At 42.5% G+C, this 21,845-nt stretch overlaps 1 protein-coding gene across 2 annotated transcripts; it reads left to right on the top strand.

Annotated features, from left to right (window-relative positions):
• Positions 1-495: 495 nt before the first annotated feature.
• LOC112260422 (WD repeat-containing protein 37) lies at positions 496-21,836 on the top strand. 2 transcript variants are annotated; one of them, XM_024435513.2, is made up of 15 exons: positions 496-653; positions 1,567-1,739; positions 3,605-3,701; positions 3,896-3,991; positions 4,184-4,248; positions 10,837-10,972; positions 12,095-12,166; positions 12,374-12,418; positions 12,546-12,622; positions 12,850-13,084; positions 13,334-13,475; positions 16,258-16,392; positions 16,653-16,767; positions 17,969-18,115; positions 18,502-21,836. In XM_024435513.2, the coding sequence occupies exons 2-14, from the start codon at positions 1,602-1,604 to the stop codon at positions 18,098-18,100; spliced, it is 1,485 nt and encodes a 494-aa protein (XP_024291281.1). In that variant the 5' UTR covers positions 496-653; positions 1,567-1,601; the 3' UTR covers positions 18,101-18,115; positions 18,502-21,836. The 2 variants fall into 2 exon arrangements, with proteins under 2 accessions (XP_024291281.1, XP_024291280.1); XM_024435512.2 differs by having other exon boundaries at positions 498-653; positions 12,847-13,084.
• Positions 21,837-21,845: the final 9 nt, after the last annotated feature.

Raw genomic sequence — 21,845 nt, 5'->3', positions numbered from 1 at the left:
TCCTGCGTTTGTTGGGCCTCTCTCTTCGTCTTCCTGTCTGAGGCCAGTCAAACCAGTCAGCTTTCCACTAGATAGCACAGCCACAAAGTAAAATATCGTAATAATTAATGAACACAAAAAATAGCGATTTCGTTTTAATGTAAGGTTAGGCATAAGGTTATCAGTATGGGTTAGGTTAAAATCACATTTTAAGCATATGAATTGTGGAAATAGTCAGTAACTAGACGACGACAGTCGTCTAGTTACCACAGCCACAAAGACTTAGACCATGCCTATTTCCACAATTCATATGCTTAAAATGTGATTGACAGTCGTCTATCTGTTTGACAGAGACGGGAGAGGAAGCGAGACACCCCACTTGCTGTTTTGTGTTTGTCTGTGTTTTGGTTTCGGTTTAGTTTCAATGGGGCCCAGTGAACTAGTATTGCATTGGGGTCTATGGGAGACACACCCAGTTAAGTTGACCGGAACTGAACATTTGTTTTCAACGGTAAATGGCCTGGGTGATCTTAATTTATCCATCATCTTTGATGGGAAGAAGTCAACAAGGATCCCAGTAACGTTACTTTTCATTTAGAAAATGGCAAAATGGTCTGTCGCAGAATAAATTTCAGAGCAACTTGGAACAAATACCTGGATTTCTAGTATTGTATGTAAGTATGCTCACGTTTCTGTCATAGCAAGTTAGCTAGCTAGTTACGTACATTTAGCTAGTTTGTTAGCTACACATACTCAGTGACTATCTACCTTAGCTAACGTTAGTTAGCTTCGTAATAGCTGACCTGGCACCTCCTTGCCTATTTCTTTTTTTGCCTATTTGTGTGTATAGTTTGTGCAAAACAAGTAGCTAGCTTGTTAGTTCACATACCTCGTCCTGTTACTAAAGTAACATCAATACTTTTTTTGTCAGCTTTGGTAATTCACATTGGTTAGCTAGCTAGATATGTTTGACATCTATCGTCTTTAGCTAGCTAACGTTAGTTTGGTTAGCTAGCCAAAGCAGGGTGGCTTGACAGTAATGGTGCCTACAACAGAAATGGTTAGCTTGCAGTAATGAGTAGTTCTGTATTGTTTCACATTCGTTGAACGTTTTCTTTGGAGACATCAGTCCTTCACACTCCTCCCAAGGGCAAAATGATACCAAGCTTGTCATGCTGACATCACATATCATATTAACATGCATTTCAGATATTACGTCTGTTTTATGATGACTGACATGCATGAATGTCAGACATACTCAAGAGTTGTCAATATGTCCCTAAATTAATAACAATGCCTTGGTTCCCCTGGGAGCTATTCAGATGTGAAGGAGAATGTGAGCAATACTGTCTGTCAGCGTGTTGTGGTATTTGTGCACCTGAACACCAACCACCACCCAACATGGGGTCTGGTGTAGCTATACCAGAGAGGAGGAGGTGACAGAATATACAACAATATTTGTCCATACTGACTCAGAAAGACACATACTATTTCTTAGTAGGTATGGCTCGGGCCTTGTGTAAAGGAATAGCTTCAGACTATTATAGCTAATCATTCTAACAATGTACTCTGCTTCCTCCTTTACAGTTTCACATAGGAAAGTTGGGGGTCTATGAGGAGGGATGCCTGTCGAAAGTGGAAGCAGTGCATCCTCCCGCCAGGCCAAGCAGAAGCGCAAGTCCCACAGCCTGTCCATCCGTCGGACCAACAGCACCGAGCAGGAGCGCACAGGTTTACAGAGGGAGATGTTGGAGGGACAGGTGTGGACTGGGCTGGGGAGAGCCTGAGAACAAGTGGAGCTTTTGTCCAGCTGAATGTTGTCACATAACTAGAGAAATGTTTTCCTATCTGAACACAAGCCAGGATAATTGTATGATTGCATAAGTGGTATAGAATGAGGCAATCCACAAATGTCTGTGGTTGTTTGTTAGGTTCTTACCTTGAGTGCAATTATGGCACTGTGGTTTGCGCTGTTAGGCTCACTAGTTAAGTAGACCTAAGCCAATTACACTGTGATCCATCAGTTTAGTCAGCATGAGAATGTGAGGTGCTGTTCAACCAATAGAATCGATGCATGCACTTCTCTCCCAGTCCATTTGACACACATGGACTCAAGCTAATCTTGTTCAACATCACTTAGTTAAATCAATCGTGTGAGATAAAGTATATGGATGCAGTTAGAAGAACATAATATGTTCAGTTGATGGTGGGGGAGTATTTGTAGTTATGGATTAGGCTACATGAGATGAAATAAATATACTTAGTAGACAGTTGTTGTAATCCAGGTAGTTAGTTAATTTAGTTATTGTTCATTCAATGATCTTAGTTCCTGTGCTTGCATCACATTGTCTTAGCTAGGTTTTCTACGATACATTTTTTTTACAAACAGATTAAGATAAATTCTATGTCTGGTTAATAAGGGGATGCCAATTGAACAGTTTACTGAGAAAGGGATCACCGTAGAATGCCACTTGTCTTTTTGAGTATGCCTTTTTCATAGAGTATGTTTTCAGGTCTTCTCTGCTATTATGGTGGTAGCATGTGTTGTTACTTCAGAGCAACAATACACACTTACTCTTAAATTATTTGGGAAATGGGGCAAAGCACTTAATCCAACTTTTTTGTTTTCACTCTGGCTACTTTGAGTAGTCTAAGTCTGCTGATAATCTGCATCACTATTTGAAACCTGAGGTAAGTTGGGTGTTTAGAAACACTGTGTCAGAATGTAGATTACCTTCTCAATAGCGTACTAAATAGTTTAGTTCTAGTGTTCTTTTCTAGTGTGTTCGTTCACACACAATACTTTTCCATTCCCCTTGCCAAATGTCTCAGCTCTATTAAATCCACAGGAAGCTTGATTCAATATGCCCTGTGCTCCTATCCAGAAAATCTGTTTCAGTATTGCAAATCTCTCTATGCTATACAGGTTCCATCAAATTCCCCCCTGCACGATAGCCAACTCTGTAAACTACACCACCCCAGCCTGCTTTGCTGTTACTTTGTGCATTGTGGTGTACTGGTACTCATCCTTTCTCCAGCTGCATCATGACTTGTTACTGTTAGCCTATGAATGCAAAGAGCATCTCTACTGAACTCCTTAGAAAAAAAGCTGGACCTGCAAGCAAGGGTACAAAGGGCCTGTATGTGTTTGGCCCTGGACAGACTGTGTTCTTGTGGCACTAGGCCATTCAGCTCACATCAGTGCTCTGGTAGAATAAGCATTTCTATGTTAAAAGGAATGACTTGGGTAGATTTTCCATCTGGTTTGTAACACAGAGAGTCAGGGACCATTTTGTCTCAACACTTATTGTCCTTGTGTAGTGGTAACACAGTTGATATTTAGTTGTCAGTGTTAGTTTCCCTGTCTTCACCCTTGAATGTTTGGTTGTATTAGTAGCCTCGTTTCCTATTGGCTTACAGTCCCCTTAGCACTAGTAAATAATTTGTTTTTCAGTGTCCTAGCAGGAATATTATGCTAAATAGTTTGCTATTATTGCACTAGGACCAAGCCCACCCATTTGGGTTTTTTGTTCTTGGTCTCATTATAAACCAAAGGGTGAATTATTCTGTTATCTCTTCCCTATTTTCCCCTAAAATCTTAATATCCCAATTGATGCATCTGCAGGATTCCAAACTACCATTGTCTTTGAGGAGCAATCTTTTGGACCTCTTTGGCCAGATTGAGAGGGAGTTTGAAAACCTCTACATTGAAAACATTGAGTGTAAGTACAGCACACACATTGGTGGATAACATTCCTATAGGTGAATGTGCACAGCCATCATTGGAGTGGATGTCACTTAATATGATTTCACCCCATGTACAGCAGTAACAATATGTGAAAATGTTTTGATTGATATCTGCTTGATAATCCCATTGCTGTCACTATCCCTCAATGTGATTTCTATTCATTTGCAGTGCGTAGAGAGATTGAAACCTTGAACGATCGTTTAACAGCTGAAGGACAAACCATCGATGGGGGAGACTTGACTAAGGGGGCACTTAAAGCGAAAGGTTTGAGACAGCAGAATTCTGTTTGACATGTTAGAACGTTTAGTATTATTTCTGTTCAACACATGTTAATACTGCTGTGAAGGGCCTTCATGCCAAATGGAGTAAATGACATAGACCCACAATATGTTGATTAGAGACTTCACTGGCTTCTTATTCTGTTCTCATAATGTGCTCTCTCCTCTTAACTCACAGCAAGTCATAGCACAAGTCAACTTTCTCAAAAACTGAAGACGACTTATAAGGCATCTACAAGCAAGGTAAAATCTCTTATCTTTATCTGACTTGCATGATGATATGTAATTTAAAAAATAATATTGTTGAGTAACTTACAACCTAGTTTGCTATAATAATAATAATAATAATAATAATTTCAGCGAAGGGATGACTTAGAAGGGACACAGTCCACTGTTCTATTAAAAAAACACAATCTTATACCAAAATTGTATTCATTTTTTAGGAAATGTATCTAAGGCTATATTCTTTAAAATACAGTTGGTTTCGGGTTTGTACTAAATGTTCATTGAAAAAGAGAAATGAAAGTGGTCGTATGGTCAGCGGTAAATCTATTTTTATTTTTCACCATAGCGCTCACATTCTTTCCATGGCAAAGTAGGTGGTGGACCTCTTCCCACCTTCAATGTGGGGAACATTGTGGAGTTGTGGGGTGGAGACTCATGGGTAACAGGTTCTTCATTTCCCCCGTGTCCCCCCGCCATTATGCATGAGCAGCCCAGCCATGGGGCTGATGCACCGTCTCCAAGACACTTGGTGATTGAAATGTATGACTTGTTGTTTTATAGACTAATTTACAGTGAGACATTAAAGACACTAATTGATATCTCTCACTAACAAAAGCTTTCTAAGAAATTTACCGTACACACTTTTTTGGGGGTTTGTTTCTGCACTCACTAGAATGGAAGCACATTGGATTTCCAGGCTGTCACGCACTTAGGCCGAAAGGCTGACGAGATCTCTGTGAAATGCCTTGAGCTTCAATGGCTTAATGACAATGGTTTGAGTTGAAATGGCAGTTGTGGGCTTTCCTTTGTTTCACAGAGGGAGTCAGTGCAATGAAAGATGACGTTGTGCTCTTTCTATCTTTACATTTTAGTCATTTAGTAGGGGAAAAAACAACACCATATCACAGTTACTGCAAGTAGACTGTTCGAAGTAGCTGCTATCATGGCAACAGTGTGGTGGTCTGTTTGGATGAGCTTGGGTTTTACCTCATTGAACATCAACCCTTTGTATGACTGCAGCTAAAAAAAACAATCTTACCATAAAGAACTACCCTATTAACACACATTGCGAACAATAAGTTAGGATATTTCCTTGCTCTGTTCAATGTATGCTTCTTTTCATACTTCCATTCGATGTTAACTTGATGATCTACGCAACCGTTCAAAAGTTTGGGGTCACTTAGAAATGTTTTTGAAAGAAAAGTACATTTTCTGTCCATTTTAAAATGACATGAAATTGATCAGAAAAACAGTGTAGACATTAATGTTGTAAATGACTATTGTAGCGTGAAACGGCAGATTTTTTTGTGGAATATCTCCATAGGCGTACAGAGGCCCATTATTTGCAACCATCACTCCTGTGATTTTAAAAGGCTAATTGATCATTAGAAAACCCTTTTGCAATTATGTTAGCACAGCTGAAAACTGCTGTTCTGATTAAAGAAGCAATAAAACTGGCCATTTAAAAAAAAAAAAAAAAAAAAAAAAAAAAGTTTATTTTTACCCCCTTTTTCTCCCCAATTTCGTGGTATCCAATTGTTAGTAATTACTATCTTGTCTCATCGCTACAACTCCCATACGGGCTTGGGAGAGATGAAGGTCGAGAGCTCCGAAACACAACCCAACCAAGCCACACTGCTTCTTAACACAGCACGTATCCAACCCGGAAGCCAGCCGTACCAATGTGTCGGAGGAAACACCGTACACCTAGCGACCTGGTCAGCGTGCACTGCGCCGGGCCCTGCACAACTGAGCAAGCAGACAAGTAAGTTAGTGTCTAGTTTGAGAAACAGATGCCTCTCATGTCCTCAACCGGCAGCTTCAATAGTCTCAACGTCAACAGTGAAGAGGCGACTCCGGGATGCTGGCCTTCTAGGCAGAGTTGCAAAGAAAAAGCCATATCTCAGACTGGCCAATAAAAAGAAAAGATCAAGATCGGCAAAATAACAGACACTGGACAGAGGAAGGTTGGAAAAAAGTGTTATGGACAGACAAATCTAAGTTTGAGGTGTTCCGATCACAAAGAAGAACATTTGTGAGACGCAGAAAAAATGAAAATATGCTGGAGTGCTTGACGCCATCTGTCAAGCATGGTGGAGGAAATGTGATTGTCTGGGGATGCTTTGATGGTGGTCAAGTGGGAGATTTGTGCAGGGTAAAATGGATCTTGAAGAAGGAAGGCTATCACACCATTTTGCAACGCCATACCCTGTGGACGGCACTTAATTGGAGCCAATTTCCTCCTACAACAGGACAATCACCCAAACCACAGCTCCAAACTATGCAATAACTATTTAGCGAAGAAGCTGTCAGCTGGTATTCTGTCTATAATGGAGTGGCCGGCACAGTCACCGGATCTCAACCCTATTGCGCTGTTGTGGGAGCAGCTTGACCTTATGGTACTTAATAAGTGCCCATCAAGCCAAATACAATTTGTGGGAGGTGCTTCAGGAAGCATGGGGTGGAATCTCTTCAGATTACCTCAACAAATTGACAACTAGAATGCCAAAGGTCTGCAAGGCCGTAATTGGAGGATTCTTTGACGAAAGCCAAGTTTGAGGGACACAATTATTATTTAAATTAAAAATCATTATTTATAACCTTGTCAATGTCTTGACTATATTTCCTATTCATTTTGCAACTCATTTCATGTATGTTTTCATGGAAAACAAGGACATTTCTAAGTGACCCCAAACTTGAAAGGTAGTGTACATAATTTTCAGAAATGGCACTTGAAGACTTCAAGCAAACACTAATCCTTTCTTGAAATGCTGATGTTCACTGATGTAAAACGAGCAACACTTTGATATGCACATTGCAGACCATGCACTGTCACAATAGGCTATATCCCATAAACTGCTGGGTGCATTAGATATTTAACCAGCTTTGTGTTATCTAACACACTTCCTGTTGCCTATTGGTTAAATGTAGCATGTTACGCCAGTTAGGGTTGCACATTTTGGGGAATATTCAGAGGTGGAAACTTTCCGTGGGAATTAATGGAAATATATGCCAATTAATATTAATACCATTTCAATGTAGATGTTTTTTGTATTGAATATATTTACTATATCACATGGAGACAAACGTAAACCTTTTACCTTATCGTAAGTAGACATAATTGCAAATGATTAAATCCTTCCAATATAAATAAAGAAAACAATTTAGTTACAAATATAACTTTAATTAAATGAGTTGACTCTTCACATGGGATGATATCACTGAAAAACAAAAGAAAGGGAATATTGAATGATCCATCGCATCTCCCAAAAACGTAAAATGATAGTCTAGAAACTAAAGCTTTAGTTGTCTTCCTCTCAGGCTTCCATGTATTTTCCTTGGACTTCCTCAATGTCCACCTCTTGAACATCAGACTCTGAGGCCTCATCTTCACTGTCACTTTCCAACCTTGTTGTGGATGGCTCGTTGTCAGGCTCAAAAAGCCTTATTTGCCCAGATGGCCACCAACTTTTCAACCCTTGTATTTGTCAGCCTGTTGCGTGCTTTGGTGTGTATTCCCAAACAAGGACCATTTGCGCTCTGAGGCGGCTGATGTTGGTGGGATTTGGAGGATGATGGAGGCAACGGGAAAGAGCCTCAGATCCACAAAGTCCCTTCCACCAGGTGGCTGATGCAATATGGAAGTCGTGCCAACATATCTCATCTCCATTCCAAAGCCCCTGCTTGGAAGTGTACAGACTCCCAAGAAGCTTGCCCTCATCCAGGACAAGGCGGCGAGACATGGTTGTGATGACACTAGACCGGATGCTCTTGCCAGCATACTTGGGGTCCAACATGTACGCTGTGGCGTATATGGGCTTCAGGCAGAAGTCTTCATGCTTTTTGATGTATTTCACAACTGCAGTTTCCTCTGCTTGGCGCAACAGTGAAGTGGGCAGGGCAGTACGGATTGCTTCTCTTACATCTGCAAGCAGAGTCTGAACATCAGACAGGATGGCATTGTCTCCCTCAATCCGTGCAATGGCAATTGCTATTGGTTTCAGGAGTTTCAGGCTGCTTACCACTCTCTCCCAAAATACATAATGCAGGAGGATCCTTTTGATGGGGCTGTCCATATTGACTGACTGTGATATGGCCATTTCTTGGAGAGACTCCTTCCCCTCCAGGAGACTGTCAAATATGATGACGACAACACCCCAACAGGTGTTGCAGGACAGCTTCAATGTGGTGCTCTTATTCTTCTCACTTTGCTTGGTGAGGTAGATTGCTGCTATATTTTGATGACCCTTCACATACGTAACCATTTCCTTGTGTCTCTTGTAGAGTGTATCCATTGTTTTCAGTGCCATGATGTCCTTGAGGAGTAGATTCAATGCATGAGCAGCACGGCCAATGGGTGCTATGTGAGGGTAGGACTCCTCCACTTTAGACCAAGCAGCCTTCATGTTCGCAGTGTTGTCTGTCACCTGTGCAAATAGCTTCTGTGGTCCAAGGTTATTGATGACTGCCTTCAGCTCATCTGCATTGTAGAGACTGGTGTGTCTGTTGTCCCTTGTGTCTGCTGTGCTCTTGTAGAATACTGGTTGAGGGGTGGAGATGATGTAGTTAATCATTCCTTGCCCACAAACATTCGACCACTCATCAGCAACGATTGCAATATAGTCTGCTTTCTCTATGATTTGTTTGACCTTCACTTGAACTCTGCGTCCAGCAAATGAGTAGCTAAAGCATGTCTGGATGGAGGGGTGTATGCTGGGTGAAGAGCATTCAGAAATCTCTTCCAATACTCATTGCCTGTGAGCACCAGAGGTGAACCAGTTGCATACACAGCTCTATCAAGACATTCATCAACATATATAAAATATTTTCGCCCCACCTTGGCTCAGACACTGTAGTAGTGTGGGCTCAATAGCATCTCATTAGTGTGCAAGATCTTGAGAATCAGCTGCACATGTGACGGAAGAATGCACTGTGCATGCAGAGGATTGCAATTCCATTGAATTGGGGATAGTTTAACCAAAATATGCCACAAGACCTAGAATTGCCTTATTTGTATCCCACAAAAAAAGGTCCACTGTTATAAGCATTTATTTTTAATGAATTTAAGCAAAATTCCCCAAATTCCGGGGCTTAACTTTCCATGGAAAATTTCCGCATCACTTCCGACCCTTTGCAACCCTAACGTCAGTGTTCTATTTAAACTAGTTCTGTAACCCTTAACAGCCCTTTAAGAGTATAAACGGCAGTGCCATCTCTCTTGTGGCCATCATTCACTACTTCCTGTTGATAGCGCTTCATTTATCTTTTACCACAGTCTATGCACACTTTAAACTTAATGTGGCTCTTTGTCTTTCATAGGACACTGTATTAAATCAGACCTGGTAACATTTAGAAAACCATTCAATTCTATCTATGTCATTCCTGAATTTTTTTCTGAAATGATTTGATAGTAATTATTTTATTGCGCCGTTGCATGTATCTCGTACCACAGCCTCAGGCTGTGTCCCAGATGGTTCTGGTCAAAAGAAGTGCATTATATAGGGTGCCATTTGAGACACACCCTCAGATACTGTATCTGCAGATGTTTTATATGTGCTGCCCAGAGAGATCCAGAGCTGCTGCTGTTATGTGTGGATAGACTGCTGCGGCAGGCCTGCTCTGTGCTTACAACCAACCAACCCCTGGCTCAGCAATCACTGAAAATAAACTGCAACTCATCAAAGTTGTGGATAGCATTTTAGTCTTCCATGATGTTATTATGCTTTAACTAGGCCTATGTGTTTACTATAAGTTTATACATAGTGTTGATTTTTTTTTTTTCCACTTTAATTTCCATATTTTTCTGAAGTATGATTTTATGTTGTTTGTATTTGGTTGCAATATTCTGGTTTTCCCAAAAATCCGGTAGTAGGATTTTGGAATTCCTGCTTATTCCCTCCTGATTCTGGGAATCTTCCAACTGGAATTTTTGGAAAACCTGGGAATTTTTGGAGATTTACTGTAATTCTGCAACCCTATTTTTTTTAATGTTGTTGAATTATTTTGGTGAGATATCTGACCTGCTTATTTGTCCCCTCTTGCTTTTGCAGTGGGAACTTATTTAGTGGTTTGTTTCAAACACCTGCCCCTCCCAGAAGTCCAACTTGTTTTATCTCCATTTTAGATGTAAACATGGATACTGACTGATGATAATCATTTGACTATTATTATTTAAAGTTATTTTGTTTTACTTAACCTTATATAGGTTCATATATTCTTTATCCCCTCTTTCTTTCACAGCTTTGCATTTAAAATCAGTTTTGATTAATGCAGCATAATAATTGTTGTGTCCAACATGATACTAAGGTGATGTGAATAAATAAATAATAATGATGATTGTGTTCCAAATGGCACCCTTTTCCCTATTTAGTGCACTACTTTTTTAAACCACGGAATAGGGTGCCATATGGGATGCAGTGTAAAACAACCCAAGCTTCTTAGCCATTGCAGAGGTATCATGCTGACTGTCTGGAGCCCTAATGACCCCCACCCACCCAGTGCTGCTGTCCCTCCCTGCTTCCTCCCCTGCTTCCGTTATGCTTCCTCCTCTTCATTCAATCAGCTGTGTGTAAACACCATCTCTTGTCTCTGCTGCCTGCCCTTCAGATCGTCTCCAGTTTTAAAGCCACCACGTCCAGAGCCGTGTGCCAGCTGGTCAAGGAGTATGTAGGCCACAGGGATGGCATATGGGACCTGAGTGTCACCAGGACACAGCCCGTGGTGCTGGGCACAGCGTCAGCAGGTTAGAAAGCTACAGTGCATTCCAATGCCCTCCTGATAGGATTGCAAAATTCCAGTAACTTTCCCCAAATTTCCTGGTTTTCCAGAAATCCCAGTTGTAGGATTCCTGGAATTGGGAGGTAATAAGTAGGAAATCTAGAATCCTCCCACCAGGACTTCTGAAAAACCTGGACATTTTGAGAGGTTACCGTAACTTTGCAACCATACCTACAGAACATCCGAACAGGCGTCATAACCATCAGATTTGGCCTGTTTTAAAAAAGATATATATTATTTTGATTTGTTCTCTCTGTAGTATACTACTAGCCACCTAGCAATGTTATGAAGTTGTCTTCAGCTAGATAGGTTCCCAATCTCTCAACCTCATAACTAGCTACCAAGCTTTTTCAGGCTGTCAATCAAGTTAGAGTAGCTTGTCTAACTGTCTTAGCTGGCATGCCTGCTGGCAAGGTTGGTCAACTTTTAGAAAAGCAAGCAATTACTAAATGTACTGAAGTAAAGATAATGATTATGGCTCTAGATTGCAGGAAAAATATTTTTCAGATGTTTGAAAAATGCAAAACTCCAACTTTTGGACCACCCCCCCAGCCATCCATGCGTACTTTGTGTCCCCTCAGATTTCCCCTCAGATTTTTGGGGTGCATGACTCCCCTGCATCCCAATGTCTTGACTACTGGCCTTATTTTCCTTCTGGCCCAAGACAGACAATCATGTTAGTGAGTCACATTTTAAACTAGTCGTCCGTAACGTTCAGCCTGATGGCTCATTAAAGTGCACTGCAGACTTTGGTTTGATATTCAATGAATTGAACTGTCAACAGGTGCGTGTTAAGGTTGTGATAAAGCCATCATATGGTCTGGTAATTAGGAATTGCTTTCAGACCAGAGTGCTTATTGTGCTAAGAGGGGGCAAATGTAATTTGGCAATGATTACAGTATGAACGTAGAGTGAACTGAATGACTCATGAGTTAAATCCCGAATGGCACGATATTCCCTATTTCGTGCACTTTGTAGGTGTATGGAATAGGCTGCCATTTTGGACGTAAACAATGATTACAGTGATGTATGAAGGGGGTGTGGCCTGAAAGCTGAATGTGTGTACACCACGTGTCTCCCCATACAGATCACAGTGCTATGCTATGGAGCATCGAGACTGGGAAATGCCTCCTGAAGTATCTAGGTCATGCAGGATCAGGTGAAATGTTCTCTTCTTTCTGTTCCATGCAATGTGTATGAAGGAATGTATTCGTCCTAAATTATTCATAGGGTGCGTCCTAAATGGCACTGTGGGGCCCTGGTTAAAAGTAGTACATAGGGGTAGGTAGTAGGGTGCTTTTTGGGACAGGCCCAAAGTGTTATTGTGGAGGCTATTCATCAAAAACATATGTTTGTCACTTTCCAGTTAACTCTATCAAGTTCCATCCCACGGAACAGATGGCTCTTACAGGTAAGGATCTCTTTCTGAATGGCCACAATTGTCTGAAAAACACTTGAGTCCCATGTATGTTCAGATGTCTATTGGTTTGGGGTGTTGTGAGGTGTTTTTGAGGCCTCTCTCTCTGCTCTGTCCACAGCGTCTGGTGACCAGACAGCCCATATCTGGAGGTACACGGTGCAGTTGCCCACCCCACAGCCTGTAGCCGACATCAGTGTAAGCTTCTCAAAAACCTGTCTCTTCTAACCCACTGCACCTAGATGTCTAGGTCCTATATGCTGGTGTGTGTGTGTGTGTGTGTGTGTGTGTGTGTGTGTGTGTGTGTGTGTGTGTGTGTGTGTGTGTGTGTGTGTGTGTGTGTGTGTGTGTGTGTGTGTGTGTGTGTGTGTGTGTGTGTGTGTGTGTGTGTGTGTGTGTGATGTCTGTTTCTGTTTTCACAGCAGACACCCTGTGACGACGACATAGACTTCTCAGATAAGGACGAGGCTGACGGGGACGGTGACGGCCCTAACGAGTGTCCCTCCATCCGCGTCTCTTCCACTACCCTCAGGAGCCACCAGGGGGTGGTCATTGCTGCAGACTGGCTGGTGGGGGGCAAGCAGGTGGTCACAGCCTCTTGGGACCGGGCTGCCAACCTGTACGACGTGGAGACCTCCGAGCTCGTCCACTCACTCACTGGTACGTCCACCCCCCCACACTTTTCGTACGTTACAACATCAACGTAGAGAAATAACAACACGTGAAGGAGAAAACGCACACACAGTAAAAACTAAACAGAAATACCTTCATGTGTTGTTTCTGTGTCTGTAGAGTGGGCATTGCATTGGTTGTTATGTGTCATAAGGGCTGTTTTGGATTACGTTGCCAATGAATGCCCTATTCCAAGTGACTCTGCCTTACCCCTCTGAGCTGTGTCTGTGTCCCCAGGCCACGACCAGGAGCTGACCCACTGCTGCACCCACCCCACCCAGCGTCTGGTGGTCACCTCTTCCAGAGACACCACCTTCCGGCTGTGGGACTTCAGAGACCCCTCCATCCACTCTGTCAATGTGTTCCAGGGACACACTGAGTGAGTCTCACACACACACACACTTTCCATCTGTGTGATTTCAGTGATCCCCTCCATCCACTCTATCCAGGGACACACAGTCAGTAGCACCCCTACAAAATTCATGCAGAAAGCATATCGCCACCCATAATGTGGCATTAATTATCCATCAATTAGCATTAATAAGCCATGTGTCCATTTAGATTACAGGGGCTAGATTTGGTCTGCCCACAGTCGCGGGTGAGGGCACAGCTAATCAGCCAATAGCATCCAGAACAAATGATACTGTGGTACATGAGTCAGTCAAGAGAATGAAGGAGCTGGTGACCTTCAGGCCTCGCCATTTTCCCACCCAGACGTCATGTGTGTTGTAGACTGCTTCGATCACGTGGACTGGGATATGTTCCGCATTGCGTCAAACAACAACATTGATGAATATGCTGATTCTGTGAGCGAGTTCATTAGAAAGTGCATTGAAGATGTCGTACCCATAGCAACGATTAAAACATTCCCAAAACAGAAACTGTGGATTTATGGCAGCATTCGCGTGAAACTGAAAGCGCGAACCACTGTTTTTAACCAGGGCAAGGTGACCAGAAACATGACCGAATACAAACAATGTAGCTATTTCCTCCGCAAGGCAATCAAACGAGCTAAGCGTCAGTATAGAGACAAAGTAGAGTCGCAATTCAACGGCTGCACAAGAGGTATGTGGCAGGGTCTACAGTCAATCACGGATTACAAAAAGAAAACCAGCCCCGTTGCGGACCAGGATGTCTTGCTCCCAGACAGACAAAATAACTTTATTGCCCGCTTTGAGGACAATACAGTGCCGCTGACATGGCCCGCTACCAAAACCTGCGGACTCTCCTTCACTGCAGCCGACGTGAGTAAAACATTTGAACGTGTTAACCCTTGCAGGGCTGCAGGCCCAGACTGCATCCCCAGCCGCGTCCTCAGAGCATGCGCAGACCAGCTGGCTGGTGTGTTTACGGACATATTCAATCAATCCTTATCCCAGTCTGCTGTTCCCACATGCTTCAAGAGGGCCACCATTGTCCCTGTTCCCAAGAAAGCTAAGGTAACTGAGCTAAACGACTACCGCCCCGTAGCACTCACTTCCGTCATCATGAAGTGCTTTGAGATACTAGTCAAGGACCATATCACCTCCACCCTACCTGACACCCTAGACCCACTCCAATTTGCCTACCGCCCAAATAGGTCCACAGACGACGCAATCGCAACCACACTGCACACTGCCCTAACCCATCTGGACAAGAGGAATACCTATGTGAGAATGCTGTTCATCGACTACAGCTCAGCATTTAACACCATAGTACCCTCCAAACTCGTCATCAAGCTCGAGAACTGGGTTCTGGACTTCCTGACGGGCTGCCCCCAGGTGGTGAGTATAGGTAACAACATCTCCACCCCGCTAATCCTTAACACTGGGGCCCCACAAGGGTGTGTTCTGAGCTCTCTCCTGTACTCCCTGTTCACCCACGACTGCATGGCCATGCACGCCTCCAACTCAATCATCAAGTTTGCCGAAGACACTACAGGGAGGAGGTGAGGGCCCTCGGAGTGTGGTGTCAGGAAAATAACCTCACACTCAACGTCAACAAAACAAAGGAGATGATTGTGGACTTCAGGAAATAGCAGAGGGAGCATCCCCCTATCCATATCGATGGGACAGTAGTGAAGAAGGTGGAAAGTTAAGTTCCTCGGCGTACACATCACGGACAAACTGAATTGGTCCACCCACACAGACAGCGTCGTGAAGAAGGCGCAGCAGCACCTCTTCAACCTTAGGAGGCTGAATAAATTTGGCTTGTCACCAAATGCACTCACAAACTTCTACAGATGCACAATCGAGAGCATCCTGTCGGGCTGTATCACCGCCTGGTACGGCAACTGCTCCGCCCACAACCGTAAGGCACTCCAGAGGGTAGTGAGGTGTGCACAACGCATCACCGGGGGCAAACTACCGGCTCTCCAGGACACCTACACCACCCGACGTCACAGGAAAGCCAAAAAGATAATCAAGGACAACAACCACCCGAGCCACTGCCTGTTCACCTCGATGTCATCCAGAAGGCGAGGTCAGTACAGGTGCATCAAAGCGGGGACCGAGACTGAAAAACAGGCCATCAGACTGTTAAACAGCCACCACTAACATTGAGTGGCTGCTGCCAACACACTGATTCAACTCAAAAATGGAAATTGATGTAAAATATATCACTAGCCACTTTAAACAATGCTACTTAATATAATGTTTACATACCCTACATTACTCATCTTATATGTATATACTGTACTCGATACCATCTACTGCATCTTGCCTATGCCGTTCTGTACCATCACTCATTCATATATCTTTATGTACATATTCTTTATCACTTTACACTAGTGTGTGTGTGTGTATACGGTAGTAGTTTTGGAATTGTTAGGTTAGATTACTCGTTGGTTACTACTGCATTGTTGGAACTAGAAGCACAAGCATTTCGCTACACTCGCATTAACATCTGCTAACCATGTGTATGTGACCAATAAAATTTGATTTGATTTGAAATATCTAGGTATTTATTTGACTGCAAATGTACAGTCCTGCTAATAAGGCCTTGGTCCCTAGAATGCTACTTTGATGTTGTCCTTTCCAGGAATCATAACGTGTTTCGCTGGTTCATAAATCTCTTTTTACAGCAACCGTTGTCACCTAAGTGCTTTACAGTAACCTGGCCTAAACCGCAAGAAAAGCGGGTTAATGACTAACTCTCTTTTCCATCATGTTGTATGTGTCCAGCACGGTGACATCAGCTGTGTTCACTGTGGGGGACAATGTGGTGTCTGGGAGTGATGACCGCACCGTCAAGGTCTGGGACCTCAAGAACATGAGGTCACCCATAGCTACCATCCGCACAGACTCTGCCGTCAATAGGTGAGAGGGAACTGTATCACACAATTTATTCTGGAAACCTCTTATTAGGTAGAGTATGTGTGTGATTTAGAAAAAGAAACAGCTGGGATTAGAAGATACATTAAAAAGGGGTTATTTAAAGCCTTGTTGTTTACTGTACTTTGAACTTTTTACAGGATAAGCGTGTCGTTCTAAATAAATATTGATTTTTAGAGGGATGTTAAGAATCAATGTTGTGTTAGAAAATGTAATTCATTGATTATATGTTTAACCACTCACAGGATAAGTGTGTCAGTGAACCAAAGAATCATTGCTCTTCCTCACGACAATCGTCAAGTCCGGCTGTTTGACATGTCTGGAGTGCGGCTGGCTCGACTCCCACGTAGCAACAGACAGGTAACCAGAACCAAACAGTGGGGCTAACACTGGACTGTAATCACAACCTATTTCCATATTACCTCTCATGACTAGGCTGCTCAACCAGTACCAGACATGACTAGGCTGCTCAACCAGTACCAGACATGACTAGGCTGCTCAACCAGTACCAGACATGACTAGGCTGCTCAACCAGTACCAGACATGACTAGGCTGCTCAACCAGTACCAGACATGACTAGGCTGCTCAACCAGTACCAGACATGACTAGGCTGCTCAACCAGTACCAGACATGACTAGGCTGCTCAACCAGTACCAGACATGACTAGGCTGCTCAACCAGTACCAGACATGACTAGGCTGCTCAACCAGTGTGATATGGACTGCCACTTCTGTCTTACCCTTAGCCCTGATGGGTTTTCCAAAGGGTATGTATTTTAGTTTTTATTGTGTTTACTATTTTCTTGTGCGTAGTGTATTTATTTGAATTGTGTCAAATAATTCAGCATCGGCTGCCATTGATGCTTTCTAAGGTTGAATTTGAAATAAACCATGCCATTCTATATATAGACTGAGTGTACAAAACAATAGGAACACCTTTCTAATATTGACTTGCACCCCTTTTTGTCTTCAGAACAGCCTCAGTTCGTCGGGACATGGACTCTACAAGGTGTCAAGTGTTCCACAGGGATGCTGGCCCATGTTGACTCCAATGCTTCCCACAGCTGTGTCAAGTCGGCTGGATGTCCTTTTGTTGGCGGACCATTCTTAATACACATGGGAAACTGTTGAGTGTGAAAAACCCAGCAGCGTTGTAGTTCTTGACACACACAAACCGATGTGTCTGGCCCCTACTACCATACCCTGTTCAAAGGCATTTCAGTCTTTTGTGTTGGCCATTCACCCTCTGAATGGCACACACACATACACAATCCATGTCTCAATTTATCAAGGCTTAAAAGTCCTTCTTTAACTAGTTGCCTCCCCTTCATCTACACTGATTTGAAGTGGATTTAACAAGTGGCGTCAATAAGGGATCATAGCTTTCATCTGGTCAGTCTATGTCATGGAAAGAGCATGTGTCCTTAATGTTTTGTACTCTGTGTATATAATCAGTCAGGTTAGGTACTAATGTTACTGTTGCTTCACAGAGTTGTGTTCCTTGTTGTCTATGACCTTTGTTTCTTGTGATGGTTTTTCAGTGAAAAGTGTGTTTATTCCCAGGGCCACCGGCGCATGGTGTGCTGCTCAGCCTGGTGTGAGGATAACTCTTCTTGTAACCTGTTCAGCTGTGGCTTTGACCGGCAGGCAATCGGATGGAACATCAACATACCCGCGCTGCTGCAGGAGAAGTGAGCCCAGCCAGGACAGGTTAGTTTTCCCTCATTTACTTTTATCCTATGTTTTCTTTTGGTTTCCTCTTTCAGGGACGGTTTTCCGGGCACAGACTAAGGCCTGTCCTAGACTCAATGGAGAATCTCCATAAAAATAGCTTTATAGTCCTGGACTAGGCTAAACCTGTTTCCAGAAATCCACACCCTAGTGTTATTCGCAACTTTTCATTAGGATTTTTATAGATTTCTGAAAGGGGGGCTTTAAAAGCCTATTTTAGTATTTTTTTAAATTTAAAAATTTTTTTTTACCCTTCACTGCACATGTACTTTTGTCTTTTAATTCTCTGTAACTAAGTTGCTGTACATAAGTGTCTGCTAAATGACCTAAATGTCATAGTTTTTTTGTCTTTTTCTTGTGTGCAGATTTAAAAACAGGTCCAGAGTCAGCTCTGAGCCACCCGCCTGGCCCATTTGCTAATTGAGCCCATCTTAAGAGCTGGTCAGATACCCTGATCCCCAGTCACATACCCTGACCCTCAGGCAGGGAGGGGAGAAGATTGATCGAGGACCCCCACCCCGACCGCTCTCTCTTTGTGTCAAGTCCTATATTCTTTTGACACTCCAAATGTGGTCACAGTCTGGTCTACATGGTCTGAATATACATACCATAATACATACATGTGTGACAGTGTGTGTGGTTGATTTCAATCTTGCCCATGTACAGAAAATGTGAAGGACTACTCTCTGCTTTGTTGTTGGGCTTGTTTTGATCCGTTTATTCATCAAATTGCTGCTGAAGATAAAGAGCACAGTGTCAAACAGGAGGTATGGGGGTGGTAGGTAAATGTAGTGTGCCTAATTTTCAGTTCAGAGCAAGTCTGTCCCACGTAGATGGTGTAGCCTTAGAATATAATGATGATGATGATCAGCATTTCATGGAGACTTGTGTTCTGAAATTCCACACATCTGCTTTCTACCTATCTAACCTGCTCAGATGTACAGCAAGCCAAGCTATATAGCTGTCATTTTGGCAGAGCCACACCTTGAAGAAGTCTACAGGTCCATGACAGTCTACTGCTGATTAACTGAGCTCTGCTTCGTACAATACAATGAGGTTACAGTACAGTGAGTTCTTGTGGCTCTGTCATGCACCTTTTAAAACCAATATCTGTTAGAGTTTATTTTGTTGTGTAACACTTTTTAGCCAAAATCTCATTTCAGCTTTTGTACAGAATGTTAAGAAGCCTACTCCGACACGTTATGTTGTACCATTGGAATAACCTGTGTAAACAATCCATGTTTTGGGGTGGAGGTTGATCGTCTTCACCATTTCAATAGGCACTTCATTTGTGTGTAATATTCATAAATGAGTCTTAGAAAGTAAGACGTTCTGAAATTGCTGTTTAGATATAGAGTTTACAAGCAATATTAATTGGTAAAGTGTATCTTTAAAATATTTTAGCAGTGCCATTAGTCAGTATTGAAAACCTGTTACAGGGATACATAGACCAGTCCTAGTTGTACTTGCGTAAGTGGAATCTCATTAAGAGCATTCAAATGCAATGGCTGTAACATGCTTGTGTGGTCAGTGATCATGGCGTTAATGTCTGCTTCCAAAACAACAAACTGCATAGAAAACTAAAAGAAGAGATTGTTGTGATGTGTTTGGGTGGGGGGATAGTGTGATGTCACAAAGTACCTGAGTCTGTTTTTGTTTTTAGATGAAGAGAGTCGATGTCGGCCTCTAAAACATTTGGGACGTAATTGTCTGCAGGAGTCACTTGGCAGGCAGCACAGTTGACTAAATTCCTGCTGAAGAGCAGACGAATGCCTAAAAAGGATCTATGTATCTCAGTACATGAGACCAGACAGTTTTATTGCAGGAGTAAAGGCTTCTGTAGAGACTTTTAGATATACTTTGTGTTTTGCCAATATATAACAAAATGATGCTCATTAATATTGATACAGCCACATTGAACATCTTATATCCCATATTGAATAGTTATTGTGACAAGTCTAAAAAAGCCATGAAGCCAAGTGTAGAAGAAGCCCACGGAGCATAACTTTCCTTTCACAATAAATCTCACATCTGGTGCAAATTAAATGTAATATATTCAAAGTGGCCCATTTGGCTTAATGATGTCTTACTGCTGCAGATTTTATAAACCTTTTTAATGTTATGAGGTGCTCTTTTCATTTCTACTAGTTCTTCATCCTGTGCAGTTAAATCAGTTGGATCTCTTAAGTTTCATTGACTGAAGTATTGTTGCTTTAATCTATAGGGGTTTGCATAAATCTCAAATACTGATTTAGTTGTAATTCTCACGTATCATTTACATCCGGGATGTCTTAGAGGGCGACGGCTAGCCTGCTCCCAGATCTTTGTGCTCGAGCCAACTCCATTGGTCTTTATCAAACCAAACAAAATGACAGTGGGTGGATTCCATTATGCTGAGCCGTGGGGTACCCGTCTATGGCCCATGACGTGAAAGGGCAAAAACGGTGGGGGAGGAGCACTCTTCTCAAATCAAACAGTAATCTGTGCCACTTGGTCATGTCAACATCTCTTTTCTATAAAATGTTAGAATTTTCAGACTAGTTTTCATTGGAAAGGCAGATTTTAAAAAAAGTGTTGTTTATCAAAAACAATCACTTTTGCATGTGAAAACAGAATCCAACTCATCACTCCACGTGCTTCGTTACGTCACTTTTGTTTTGAGCCGACTTCGCCTTGGGCTTTGAACGCGGCACCTGGCCCCAAAACGAATGCAATCAACTTTCACTCAGTGCAAAACACGCCTACCAGGGCGCCCGGGCCAGATGAATCAAATCCCCTCAACGAGTGACAAGGAGTTGGCATGATGGCACAAACAGACTGGCACTCAAGCTAGCTACTGCATATTTTGTTGTGCAGTCCTATGCATGATGTAGTACTAGATGCATTTATTCAGTGATTATAGTAGGCTGTTAAATGGGTTGGTAAAATAAGAGGTGCCTCTTGGACCGTAGCCATCCAGGACTGTCATCATCCCTGATTGAAGAGAAACAGATTTGTTTGAATGGCAAAAATATCAAATGTGTGTCCTCACTGGCCTGTGAATGTGTCATTTTAGAATGGTCTTCCAGTATTTTCTTATTTGCAGACAGTCTATCTACAGAGCTGGATTTGATTGCACCTGAACTCAAGCCACATCCCAGATCTGTTTGTGTTCTTGCCAACTCCACTGCTCGTTTGGCATTTGTTACAATGTGTTTGCATGATGGCACAGACTGGCACTCCGGGCTACCTGAACTCCTTAATCACACATTCTGAGCCACCATGTTTAGCTAATTGACCATGTTTATCATCAACTTTAATAGTTTTGTTATTATTTGATTATTTACATTTCAGTCTCATGGTTTTCTCCCTCAAAATGTAAATCTGGTCCTGTGGTCCTGCTCTTTTGTGTTCCAAAGGGCACCCTATTCCCTTTACAGTGCACTACTTTTGGCATGAGCCCTATGGGGCCTGGTCAGAAATATTGCACTACGAAAGAAGTAATGTGCCATTTGGGACGTATCCCTCATTACATCACAAATTTAGCAACAGAAATCAACTGTGCAATAGCTTTAGTAAAAATGTGTTTGTTTTTTTACCTAGCTAATGATATTGTAAGTACATAAAACTCAACATTAAACAGTTTTTGCTGACAGCGGTGTTGTGAGAGAGAGATGTATAAGGAACAACAGCTTGTGAAATAAAATGTTGTGCCATTTTATTCCCTCAG

Source organism: Oncorhynchus tshawytscha, linkage group LG10, assembly GCF_018296145.1.
Source record: "Oncorhynchus tshawytscha isolate Ot180627B linkage group LG10, Otsh_v2.0, whole genome shotgun sequence".
NCBI classification, from domain to species: domain Eukaryota; kingdom Metazoa; phylum Chordata; class Actinopteri; order Salmoniformes; family Salmonidae; genus Oncorhynchus; species Oncorhynchus tshawytscha.
Note: the sequence above shows the minus strand (reverse complement) of the source record. Positions and strands in the feature narration are given on the sequence as shown.

Excerpts from the sequence above, each read along its gene's own strand:
- LOC112260422 (XM_024435512.2), top strand. The coding sequence starts at position 1,602 with ATGCCTGTCGAAAGTGGAAGCAGTGCATCCTCCCGCCAGGCCAAGCAG. Across the intron at positions 13,085-13,333 it reads GCTCGTCCACTCACTCACTG|GCCACGACCAGGAGCTGACC; the intron begins GTACGTCCACCC and ends CTGTGTCCCCAG. Across the intron at positions 16,768-17,968 it reads TCCCACGTAGCAACAGACAG|GGCCACCGGCGCATGGTGTG; the intron begins GTAACCAGAACC and ends GTTTATTCCCAG.